This window comes from Oncorhynchus mykiss, chromosome 10 (genome assembly GCF_057628025.1).
Source record: "Oncorhynchus mykiss isolate SJ-2025 chromosome 10, ASM5762802v1, whole genome shotgun sequence".
NCBI lineage: Eukaryota > Metazoa > Chordata > Actinopteri > Salmoniformes > Salmonidae > Oncorhynchus > Oncorhynchus mykiss.
In genome coordinates this window covers 34,305,016-34,317,687 of record NC_143031.1, presented here as the reverse complement: position 1 = coordinate 34,317,687, position 12,672 = coordinate 34,305,016, and the positions used below count along the sequence as shown (strand labels likewise).

Below are 12,672 nucleotides of genomic sequence, written 5' to 3'. Positions count from 1 at the left end.
GAGAACAGGGTTAGATAGATATAGGAACACACAACACTAAAGCAGCCAGCTCGATCTCCTCACCTGATTGGGAGAGGCGGTCCTTGGCGGTGGAGCAAGGGAGGAGCTCTATCCTGCTGCAGAGTGACCTCACCTCAGTGTGTAGACACTCCAGCTCATAACCAGTAATGTCCATCTGAACACACAAACAGAGAGAGAAAGTGACTCATTAATATACCATTCCAGCTGATAAACAGCCATGTTAATCTGAGTACACAGTAGAAACACCCTCCCATTAACATGCCCAAAGACACCTAAATGTGCGAGTGCTCCAGCTCATAGCCACTATTGTCCATCTGTATATGACAGAGACAAATAATCAGGAGATTAGCAGTATAAATAATTGGCTAACATAATTAACAGTAATTGAGTGAACATAATGAAGACGACAGACAAGTGGAGCTAGCTGATGCGCTGTGGGACTAGCTTTCAAATGTCTGGACGTGCTGATTATTTTGCAAATTTCAAGGCGAATTTTAGGTTAATTGAGCTGGGATATTGTGGTGACGACTTTTTCCTGCGTCTTTTGGGAATCATGACGGCACATGGCTACAGCTAGCTCAACTGATTTAGGAGAGCATAACTGACAAATTCCGATTTTGGGGTTAGAAATCTTTAGCGCGCAGACAAAATCCCCAAAACTCACAGTATGGTATGCATATATGTTGTAGTGTAGTCCAGACAGACACACGTACCTGTTGTATGGCGTGTAGGGTCTGTACGACTCTGATGTAGTCCAGGTAGACTCTGCCTGCCGTGTCCCAGTCCTGGATCACAGCACTGCGCTCAGGAACTGCAAGCCCCTCCAGGAACTTCAAGAGGTACTCATGATTATCATTAATGATGCAATCTACAGGAGCAATCGCACAGAGACAGGGAAACAGGGTTAGATGTTGTCTGGGTGTGTGTGCGTGCGCGCGCGTGCATGTTTACATGCACACCTGAGGCAAGGTGCTGTATGACCAGACTGTGGCAGAGGTTCCAGTGTCCTGCTCTGTACAGGTGAAGGGCCTCTCCGTGGCTGTCTGTGTCTCTTCTGGCTCTGGTAGCTTTGGCCTGGTGGAGCCACTGTTCTGGGACCAGTAGTCTCTCTGTGAGAAAGTGCTCTTTCTTGGCAGACTCCTCCGTCTCCAGCAGGGGGCAGTGCAGCTGCAGCATCTCCCTCACCGCCCGCTCACGCAGCCTGGACAGAGGACAAAGACATGTAAAGTCGTATGAAGTTAACAAGCTAACATGTTTTAAGTTTTCCAACAGTGCTTGCTCAAGGAATGTGTAAGCTTTCCTGAGACATGATTACTTCCTTTAGCTCACCGAGCACAGAGGGCTAACACATTGCGCAGACTAGTCGTGTTTGAACTTTGAACCCAGCTGGTCACAGTAGCACTTGTGAGATTATGATGAATCCTTGTCAGCCCATCCAGGTTATCTGCTGAGAGCACTAACCCTCAAACTCTCCTCTCACTCATCAACTTAACCTTCCTCATGACTAGGCGTCAGGTAGCCTGGCGGGTAGGATTATTTGGCCAACAACCCGAAAGGTTGCTTGATCAAACCCCTGAGCTGACAAGGTAAAAATGTGTCATTCTGCCCCCGAGCAAGGCAGTTAACCCACTGTTCCCTGGGCACCGAAGATGTGGATGTCGATTAAGGCAGCCCCCAGCACCTCTGATTCAGAGGGGTTGGGTTAAATGCAGAAGACATATTTCAGTGTCAGTACAACTAACTAGGTATAAGCAAACCACGTGTGTATGTATGTGTATATATATATATACACATACATACATATATATATATATATATACACACACACATACATATGTATATACACATACATATATATATACACATATATATACATACATATATATATATACACATATATATATGTATGTATATATATATATATATATATATATATATATATATATATATACACACACACACACACACACACACACATATACACATATATATATGTATGTATATATATATATACATACATACATATACACACACACAGGTGTATAAAATTGAGCACACAGCACACATGCAATCTCCATAGAGAAACATTGGTAGTAGAATGGCCTTACTGAAAAACTCTGATGTTCAACGTGGCACCGTCATAGGATTGCCACCTTTCCAACAAGTCAGTTTGTCAAATTTCTGCACTGGTCAACTAAGCTGTTATTGTGAAGTGGAAACATCTAGGAGCAACAACAGCACAGCTGCGAAGTGGTAGGCCAAACAACCTCCAAACGGGACCGCTGAAGCGCATAAAAATCATCCGTCCCTGGTTGCAACACTCACTACAAACTGACTCTGGAACTGACTCTGGAAGCAAAGTCAGCACAAGAACTGTTAGTCGGGAGCTTTATGAAATGGGTTTCCATGGGAACTTGTACTCAACTAGCTTACCTGGTTAAATAAAGGTCAAATAAAAATAAAATGGACGATCAGCCTGACACAAGCCTAAGATTACCATGAGTAATGCCAAGGGTCGGCTGGAGTGGTGTAAAGCTCGCCACCATTGGACTGGAGCAGTGGAAAATGTGCTCTCTGGAGTGATAAATCACGCTTCACCATTTGGAAGTCCGACAGACAAATCTGGGTCTGGCAGATGCCAGGAGAACGCTACCTGCCCCAATGCATAGCGCCAACTGTAAAGTTTAGCGGAGGAGGAATAATTGTCTGGGGCTGTTTTTCAAGGTTTTAGCTAGGCCTCTTAGTTCCAGTGAAGGGAAAGCTTAATGCTACAGCATAAAATAGATTCAAGAAGATTCTATAGCTTCGGACTTTGTTTGGGGAAGGCCCTTTCCTGTTTCAGCATGACAATGCCCAAATGCACAAAGCGAGGTCCATAAAGAAATGAGATCGGTGTGGAAGAACTTGACTGGCCTGCACAGAGCTCTGAACTCAACCTCATTGAACACCTTTGGGATGAATTGGAATGCAGACTGTGAGCAAGGCCTAATCGCCTAACATCAGTGCCCGACCTCACTAATGCTCGTGGCTGAATGGAAGCAAGTCCCCAACATCTAGTGGAAAGTCTTCCCAGAAGAGTGGAGGCTGTTATAGCAGCAAAGGGGGGACCAACTCCATATTAATTCCCATGATTTTAGAATGAAATGTTCGACGAGCAGGTGTCCACATACTTTTGGTCATGTAGTGTACGTACGCGTTGTCAGGTATGTGCAGCAGTACGTAGATGGCCATGTCCCAGAGACCAGCACTCTCCAGTTGGGCAGCATAGCTGGTGTGTATGAGGCCCTGTCGGGCCGGGCTGAGGTGTGTGTAGTGCAGCGCCTGCAGGACCGACCACAGGTGCCAGCTCAGACGGTAGTCAAGACGATCCCACGTCACCGCCAGGGGGTCCAACAACTGCTGCAGGCTGTAGTGCCTGGGAGGGAGAGAGAACCATCACTTAAAACCGACTCTAGAGGTAGTTTACTGTTATTCTGTTAAATCTGCTTGATAATGATAATGTAGGATTAGTTATAGTCAGAGAAACCTACAGCCCCACTCCACCCCTTAGTAAAGCAAAATAATTTATTTTGAGAAACATATACAGTGCATTGTGAGAAGTGTATGTAGGCGCAGTGTGTTGTGGGTAGTGTAGTACCTGTCGCTGTAGAGTTTGAGCAGGTGGAAGCAGATATCGTAAAGCGGCCGTTTAGACTCTTCCTCCTCCATGTCCGGCTGGTCTGATTGGTCGAGGTAGGGGGGAAGGGGGGCGCAGGCATACTTCTGACCCTCAGCAGAGCCCTGGAAGGCAGCCTCGTACTTCACCAGGGCTTCAGCAATGGAGGCGGTGGGAGGCAGCATGTACCACAGGTGGACCGCCATACAACGCTTCCAGTCCAGTTCTGAACACACATTCACCACACAGTCTGTAGACTGCCACACCTAGAGAGACCAGTACATACAGCTCAGAAAACATTTATCATTCATGTATTTTCCAACAAATTATGTGGATTGCAAAACCTACACACACGACAATCCAGTTAATGGCGGTCTGAACACAACGAACGGAAAGAGCTGGACACGCACACAGTTACTTACAGGTTTCCCAGCGAGAAGGGCAAAGATCCGTAGCCTCTCCTCCGGCAGGAAAGAGTCTGTCTGCATCCTGTTCCAGTCTCCAAGCTGCAGTGCCAGCAGCTCCCGGCCGTACTGAGAGCCCACCGCCTGGGACAGCAGCAGGGAGAGACGGTGGTCCCCTACACAGGTTTAAGACAACTTAATGAGATCCTACAACCTGTCCCAACGGTTTCGTAAGACACCACTTGTATGCAGCAGGGTTTAGCTTCCTATCCATTCCCTCGTCTTCCTGATCTCCCTTCCTCAACATCCCCTCAATTTCCAATCCCCCCACCTCTGTCACCCCTCCAATCCCCCCTCTCCTCACCACTCTTCTGAGCCAGCCTGCAGGCGTCACTGATCCGGTGTCCAGTCAGGTAGCTAAAGATGGCCTCCACGTTTCCTCCCCCCTGGTTCAGGCCCACTTCCTGCTCGATCCTCTGGGTGGCACTGTGGGACAGCCAGGCTGAGAAGATCCTTCTCCTCTCCATCTGCTGCAGGTAGCCACTGGTACCAGGCCCTGCCAAACACCGTCGGCCCCACAGGGCCTCACACAGAGTCCACACCTGAGCCCAGTGACCCAGGACTGCTACAGGGAGATGGACATAAAGAGGATAGCACTAGCAAGCATTTTTTTTTATATATATCTGAACACATCGAGATCACCATGGGAGAGAGGATTAAAACAGAAATATACAGGGGTGATGTCAGAATAATAGGGAAGTTTTGGAATTGGACCAATAATGAATGTGCACCATCTACCATTGTGTGTGTGTTGCATCTCTTACCATCTCCAGCACCAGCCTCCTGGTTGAGGTCAGTAATCCACTCTGCGTACTCATGCAGGGCGGCCACACCGCTCTGGGGCTGGATGAAGGGGCAGGCCCCCTCTGTACTGATGCTGCTGTGCTTCAGGCTGATCTCCAGGGGCCGCTGGTACACCGCTTGGCTCTCCTCACTGTTCCGCAGCTCCAGACCAACCACCTGCTCAATCACCACCTTGAATGGACTGTCTGACAGTCTGTACAGTGAAACACAGAAGGATGGGGAGAAAGATGGATATAGAGGAGAGGAACGAGGAATGTTTAGGCTTTAGTTTTGATCTCTCTAAACAAACCTCAAACAGTCCTTTCATACAAGTCTGGATCCCATTCCCACACTCCTGTGTAGATTTTCTATTTATTTTATTTAACCCTTATTTTACTAGAAAGTTGACAGACCAAATTCTCATTTACAGCAACAACCTGGGTAATGGTTACAGGGGAGAGAAGAGCCAAATTGTAAGCTGGGGATGATTAGGTGACCATGATGGTATGAGGGCCAGATTGGGAATTTAGCTAGGAAACCCAGGTTAACAATACTCTTACAATAAGTGCCATGGGATCTTTAGTGACCACAGAGTCAGGACACCCGTTTTAACGTCCCATCTGAAAGACGTCACCATACACAGGTCAATGTCCCCTATCACTGCCCTGGGGCATTAGGATATTTTTTTTTAAGACCAGAGGAAATAGTGCCTCCTATTGGTCCTCCAACACCTCTTCCAGCATCTGGTCACAGTCAGGAACCGACCAGGACCAACCCTGCTTAGCTTCAGAGGCAAGCCAGCAGTGGGGTGCAGGGAGGTATGCTGCTGGTCAAGTGGTCTGATGTGTGTGTTGCTTACAGTCTACTCTTGGCAGGTTTGGGCAGGAATCCAAAGCCTGCAGCTCCTGTGTCTCCGTGGTCCTGCTCCTTGTCCCCGGCCACACTTAGCCCATCTCCACAATGGACCAGAGTCCAGCCAGGACCCCAGCCCACCCGAAATGACCGGCCCGTGAACAAAGCCGCATCCATCAGAAGACGGCCCTGGATGGATCGGAATGGATTGATTACAACAACCCATACTTTACAGCCCTATTCACACATAATAAACAGTGGAATCATTAAAATTATCCAGCAAAACTCAATGTTCTTGATGTAAAGTTGCATTGCTTTGCCCCATGTACATCTGAATGTATCCTTGTGTAAATCAGTCGAATGTACCTGATATTTCAACTCTTAACTATTACAATTGTATCATGAAGTGTCTAGCAAAAATTCCAGTAACTTTCCCCAAATTCCCAGGTTTTCCAGAAATCCTGGTTGGAGGATTCCAGATTTCCTACTTAGTCCCTCTTAATTCTGTTAATCTTCCAACCAGGAGTTTTAGAAAAACCTGGGAATTTGGGGAAAGTTCCAGGAAATGTAACGCATTAGAAGTATAGCTATCAATACCTTCCCCAGTGTGACTGAGTTCTCTGGGTCCACAGGTCCCCCCAGGCGCCGAGCCCCTACTGTCCGTACAGTGGCCTCGGCCGGTGGGGCTAGCAAAAGAAAAGAGGGCCAGGGGGAGACCCGCGATGGCTCAGGCACCGCCAGCGACACCCGAGACATGGACAGCCTGCCGGGAAGGCCCCCACCGAAGGGCACGTCAGGGAGCTGAAAGAGACCAGCACCGCCGAAACGAGTCTGCAGGAGACCACCTACTGGAGAGAGAGAAAGCAAGGGCGGGAGGGGGAGAACTCGATGAACACAATCCAAGAAAACCACCTTTAATTCATCCAACTGTAAAGCTTCATTCAGTAGGACTGCTATATTAGCATTTTAGGCCTATTAGGATCTGTAAGTAAAGGATGGTGACTGTTTGTGAGGGTATAAATCAGTGTTTGGGCTGTGTGTGTAACACTTACTGGAGGGCCTACCCTGCGTGCCAGGCAGGTTGATGCGAGGAGAGGCCACATCTAGAGAACTTGTCATCCCTCCCTGCTCCTGGAACATGTCACCATCATCGGCCTCAGCAAACAGGGATGCCTTCATAATCTGAGAAAAGGGAAGCACACGCTACCGTCATGAAGCGAGTCAGGGAAAACACACCACCCATCCACATCATTAAACAAGTGGCACATGAGGGTGTATGTTACCTGTAGTGTGTGAGGGTTGATCCCCAGCGAGGAGGCGATCTGACTGGACGCTGAGACAGAGTCGTGTTCCGAAGGGGTCACATTCCCCAGCCGACTTCCCTTCTCCCACATGCCACTCTCCCCTTCCTCCAATATGCTCTCCCCTGGGGCATCCTGGGTAATGTCGGCCATATCACTGTCCACCTCCGACATGCGATTCAGCAGCTCCAGCACTGCTGTCGACTGTACACGCAGCGGGTCGACAAACAACACAGCAGGGACAGTGCCGCCAAACACCAAGAAGAGAGACACACAGACAAAATCAGTTTAGTGTTATCAGATTACGTAAGTAAATGTAAAATGTCAGTATTTGTATTCAGAGCAGTTGGTTCCAGGTCAGTGAGCTCCACTGGTCAGAGCAGATGGTACAGGTGTGTGGACTAGAAGACCACATATGGTGGACATCACTCGCAATAAGCATTCTTTTCTTCTCTACATACACAAGTCTGACAGACCAGCAGAATGTGTCATCTTTAATGAGTTTATTTCATAGCAATATCAGATACCACAGATGTTTATAGGAGCAGGTTTTACATAATAAGATAAGTCGTAGCTTGAGTCAATAATACCTCAAGACTAGTAGTTTCTTAAACCTTCAACCTTGACAGAAGACCGAATCCTGAATATATTCTGCAGGACTGGCAGAGTTGCCCAAGAACCACAGGTTATCGCACATCACTCATCTTTGGTAAATTTTTTAAAGCTTGTTTGACAAAAAATATAAAACATAAGCAACTATGAATCTGTGAAGAGATTTTTTTCAGGTTTAACATCTCTGCATTAATACTGGATTTTAATGAGGTACAACCTTGGTAATGTGATGTTTTCTGAAGTTACCATAATCAGTATGAATCAGTATGTACATTGACTTTAATAAACACCTAGCAGATAAGACTAACAGTTGGTAAAAAAAAAAATTTTACAATACAGATTTAATTTAACCTGTTAGATCTCTAGGGGCGCTATTTCATTTTTGGATAAAAAACGTTCCCGTTTTAAGCGCGATATTTTGTCACGAAAAGATGCTCGACTATGCATATTCTTGACAGTTTTGGAAAGAAAACACTCTGAAGTTTCAGAATCTGCAAAGATTTTGTCTGTAAGTGCCCCAGAACTCATTCTACAGGCGAAACCAAGATGATGCATCAACCAGGAATTAGCAGAATTTCTGAAGCTCTGTTTTCCATTGTCTCCTTATATGGCTGTGATTGCGCAAGGAATGAGCCTACACTTTCTGTCGTTCGCCCAAGGTCTTAGCAGCATTGTGACGTATTTGTAGGCATATCATTGGAAGATTGACCATAAGAGACTACATTTTCCAAGTGTCCGCCTGGTGTCCTGCGTGGAATTCGGTGCGCAATTGCCAGCTGCTCGTACTTTTCCATTTGATATAGGGGAGAAACCATGTGTCCAAGAACGATGTATCAATGAAGAGATATGTGAAAAACACCTTGATGATTGATTCTAAACAACGTTTGCCATGTTTTCAGTCGATATTATGGAGTTAATTTGGAAAAAAGTTCGCGTTTTGAGGACTGAATTTTCGGATTTTTTTTGGTAGCCAAATGTGATGTATAAAACGGAGCTATTTCTAATACACAAAGAATCTTTTTGGAAAAACTGAGCATCTGCTATCTAACTGAGAGTATCCTCATTGAAAACATCAGAAGTTCTTCAAAGGTAAATTATTTTATTTGAAGGCTTTTATGTTTTTGTTGAAATGTTGCGTGCTGGATGCTAACGCTAATGCTAACGCTAAATGCTAACGCTAAATGCTAACGCTAAATGCTAACGCTAAATGCTAACGCTAAATGCTAACGCTAAATGCTAACGCTAAATGCTAACGCTAAATGCTAACGCTAAATGCTAACGCTAAATGCTAACGCTAAATGCTAACGCTAAATGCTAACGCTAGCTAGCTACTTTTACACAAATGATTGTTTTCCTATGGTTGAGAAGCATATTTTGAAAATCTGAGATGACAGTGTTGTTTACAAAAGGCTAAGCTTGAGAGATGGCATATTTATTTCATTTGCGATTTTCATGAATAGTTAACGTTGTGTTATGCTAATGAGCTTGCTGATAGATTTACACAATCCTGGATACAGGGGTTTTTTCATAGCTAAACGTGACGCAGAAAACGGAGCGATTTGTCCTAAACAAATAATCTTTCAGGAAAAACTGAACATTTGCTATCTGAGAGTCTCCTCATTGAAAACATCTGAAGTTCTTCAAAGGTAAATGATTTTATTTGAATGCTTTTCTGTTTTTTTGTGTAAATGTTGCCAGCTGAATGCTAATGCTAAATGCTACGTTAGCCATCAATACTGTTACACAAATGCTTGTTTTGCAATGGTTGAGAAGCATATTTTGAAAATCTGAGATGACAGTGTTGTTAACAAAAGGCTAAGCTTGAGAGCTAGCATATTTATTTCGTTTCATTTGCGATTTTCATGAATAGTTAACGTTGCGTTATGGTAATGAGCTTGAGTCTGTATTCACGATCCCGGATCCGGGATGGGGAGATCAGAAAGGTTAAGAAACATTTCCTCAAGTCAGTATGATTTATTTTTATCCAGAAACCTCATTCAACACTTAGCCCTTAAAACATTTTATTTTCAATCCACTAATTACTTAATGCCTTTGCTAGTGTTCCAGGCTGATGTTAAGCTCAGGATATTTAAGATTTAGAGCACAGATGAAGGTGTGCATTCTGAATCGGTTGTGAGGGGCAGAACTTAACCACTAACCAGGACTGACAGACTTGTGCAATCCACCCTGCCCACCTCCTGTCTGTGATTGGTGAGTTGCGGCACCTCAGGTACCGGTGAACCTGGGCGGAGAGGAAAACTCAGACCTCCCCACACCACTGATATTTTGAACATGTGGATGTTTCCCATCTCATCATGTGATGTCAGATTGATGTTTAAGAGCCTTATTGGGGTGCAGAGACAACCATCATCCAGGGCTACCAAACGTAAAACCTTTTTTCATAGAAACCTATTGAATACAACCCATAATAGGAGTGGTGAAACAGAGATATAGACAGAAGACCCAACACACTGCATGTGGTAGTAACGGTAGTGGAAAGGAAACACTGCTTCTTTTCAGATCATCGGGGATATTTAGGTTGTATATTGACTAAGGCCATCCAGGTGATGTAGAGAGCAGTGAGTATGACTGTCAGTGTGGGTGGGCGCACTGTGCTGCTCAGTCTACCTGAGCCTGTGGTGCCACCTGCTGCTGGGAGGGAGGCAGCTGCAGCAGCCCTGGTGGAAGTCTTGTTGCCGTCTTCAGCTTCTTGGGGTCCAATTTGAGAGGGACTTCCTCATCCTCGTCAGAGTCCTGCAGGCCGTACTTAGAGAAATGGGCCACCTACAGACACAGGGAGAAAAGAGTTAGACATGGAAGGGAGAAATTGATTCACACAGACGCTGTGTGTGTCAAGGCATGCTTACCTCAAACACCCAGGACCCCGTCTCGGAGCGGTACTCGAGGAAGCGGGCGCCCTGTTTGCGTGAGGCATTCTCCAGGCGGCCCTCGTAGTTCATCTCAGACAGACGCTCAGGGCTCTTTATTTGAGTACAGGTGGTCTTATCATTAGGCCACACCCCATCCAGAGTCACCTCTGCTCGCCTGGGAGAGGGGACGAGTAAGGGAGAAAGAGGGGAGAGGGAGAAAGAAAAGAATATGGGGTTAGTAAAGAGATGCAGTCAAGGATGAGAGAAAGGGAGAGGAAATAAGGAGAATATTAACTTGAGTTATGCCTCAGCTGTGATCACTATCAGAATATATGTCAAATCAGTTTATGACATCTGTGATGATGGCAGGGGAGAAAGAGTCCATCTGTGAAGGGGAGAAAGAGTCCCTGTCCCATCCTATCACTGACCTGTTGAGCCCCTCCCCCTCAGCAGGCTTGTTCTTGTCGTCGAGGTAGACGATAACCTCTTTACGTCTGAAGTGGACAATCTCATCCAGGTTCAGCCCAGTCACGTTCACCTCACCATGGAAGAACACGGAGCCGTAACCTGAGAGCCAATCAGAGAGCAGAGCAGTGAGCTACCACCCAATATTTTTTAAAGAGCAGTGTCCACCCGACCACTCCAGAGAGGCTTACCTTTTCTGCCCACGGTGAAGTTTTCCACCACACACACCCCGTTTTCGTCCACCATTTTGGCCAGCTCGTCCATGGCAGGGATGGTGTAGTAGCCCACACGGCCCAGAACGATACCTGCAGGATGGGGGGGGCCCTCCACTCGCTCCTCCTGTATGGAGTCATCTCCCAGCGATATGTCCTCGCTGCTCACCTGAAATCAGAGGAGGCAGGTTCAGAATAGTCATGTTAAAAATGTCTAAAGTAGTGCACTATCTGAGGAGCGTGGCCCAAAAAAGAAGTGCCCTTTATGGGGAATCAGGTGTCATTTGAGACAACCATATTCACTGTCTGTCTACTCCTTTTTACTATCAGCTCACCTCAAGCCCGTTCCTGCCCCCAGCCCCCATCCTATGGGCATTGAGCTCTGAGATGGTGTCCTGTAGGTTGGGCTTGGCGTAGAACTTGATCTCCAGGTTGTTCTCTGCTCCTCCCTCCACCACCTCCCTCACATCATCATCCTCGTCCACACTGGCACTGTAGGAGAGAGACATGGTCAGCAACCAACACTCCACAGATAAATATTTGAAATGTTAACTCTGTGTGTGTGTGTGTGTGTGTGTCTCTCTGACCCGAGTCCGTTGAGGGGGTACTCTGGTGGAGAAGACAGGTCGTCGGAGTCTCTGTTGATTGGGCTGCTGTACAGGCTGCTGCCATTCAGGTTCTTCAGCACCAGCTTCTTGATGCTCTTCCTAGTTTATAACATCACAGAGAAACACAGATCAGACAACATACACAGATCAACTAACACACACATCAGGTACCATACACCAACATCACAGTCAGCAGACAGACAGAAGCATATAGATGCAGCTCATACAAGACGTTACATGCAAGAGGTGAAAAGCAATTGAAAACCAAGTTCTAGTATCCGCTTAGAAAAACATAACAGAAAACAGCCTGAATTCAGTAAATCAGTAGAAACATGTGAACTAGTTAGAAGCAAATTTCCACAGACAGACACCTACCTGGGCATGAAGGCACCGTTGGTGAGAGAAGGCTCTTCGTCATCCAACCCATCAAACAGCTGGGACTTGGAGGAGCCCGATGATGTCAGAGCTTTGGGCCGCACACGTGTCGCAGGTCGCGGTGTCAGTTTGTAGTGAGTTGGTGTGGTCAATGCCTTCTGGGCCACTGGATTGGTGGGCTTCAGACGCTCCTCCTTCTTCTTGGGATCAGAGAGGGGGTTTCTGAAGAGGGGGGAGTCTCCGAAGGGGGAGTAGGCCAGAGCATTGATCTGCTGCTGCAGCACTGCCTGCTGGGCCGCCACCGCGTTAGGGTCCGTCACCGCTGAGTAGAGAGACAAGTGAAACAGGCATAAGAATTGGGAAGTTCACAGCACATTGTGTAATGTTATCCAGACAGTTTCTTCAGTACACTAAAAGAGTAATACAACTAGGTACTAGAGCAGTGGTTTTCAAA

At 46.4% G+C, this 12,672-nt stretch overlaps 1 protein-coding gene across 12 annotated transcripts in view; it reads right to left on the bottom strand.

The window, feature by feature from the left end:
* Window positions 1-12,672, bottom strand: part of LOC110533689 (nuclear pore complex protein Nup98-Nup96) — a 30,639-nt gene that overhangs the window by 1,317 nt on the left and 16,650 nt on the right. For 8 of the 12 annotated variants that reach the window (XM_021618138.3, XM_021618139.3, XM_021618140.3 and 5 more), the window contains 19 exons: window positions 12,219-12,540; window positions 11,823-11,942; window positions 11,571-11,727; window positions 11,215-11,404; window positions 10,987-11,125; window positions 10,556-10,733; window positions 10,317-10,472; window positions 7,059-7,280; window positions 6,828-6,957; window positions 6,373-6,623; window positions 5,783-5,964; window positions 4,905-5,137; window positions 4,445-4,705; window positions 4,099-4,256; window positions 3,659-3,942; window positions 3,215-3,436; window positions 981-1,222; window positions 735-889; window positions 64-175 (listed from right to left, as the gene is read on the bottom strand). In XM_021618138.3, the coding sequence (XP_021473813.3) occupies window positions 64-175; window positions 735-889; window positions 981-1,222; window positions 3,215-3,436; window positions 3,659-3,942; window positions 4,099-4,256; window positions 4,445-4,705; window positions 4,905-5,137; window positions 5,783-5,964; window positions 6,373-6,623; window positions 6,828-6,957; window positions 7,059-7,280; window positions 10,317-10,472; window positions 10,556-10,733; window positions 10,987-11,125; window positions 11,215-11,404; window positions 11,571-11,727; window positions 11,823-11,942; window positions 12,219-12,540 (3,714 nt within the window). Of the gene's footprint in view, window positions 1-63; window positions 176-734; window positions 890-980; window positions 1,223-3,191; window positions 3,437-3,658; window positions 3,943-4,098; window positions 4,257-4,444; window positions 4,706-4,904; window positions 5,138-5,782; window positions 5,965-6,372; window positions 6,624-6,827; window positions 6,958-7,058; window positions 7,281-10,316; window positions 10,473-10,555; window positions 10,734-10,986; window positions 11,126-11,214; window positions 11,405-11,570; window positions 11,728-11,822; window positions 11,943-12,218; window positions 12,541-12,672 lie in introns of all 12 variants that reach the window. The other 4 variants (XR_016483665.1, XR_016483664.1, XM_090186402.1 and 1 more) reach the window with 2 other exon arrangements.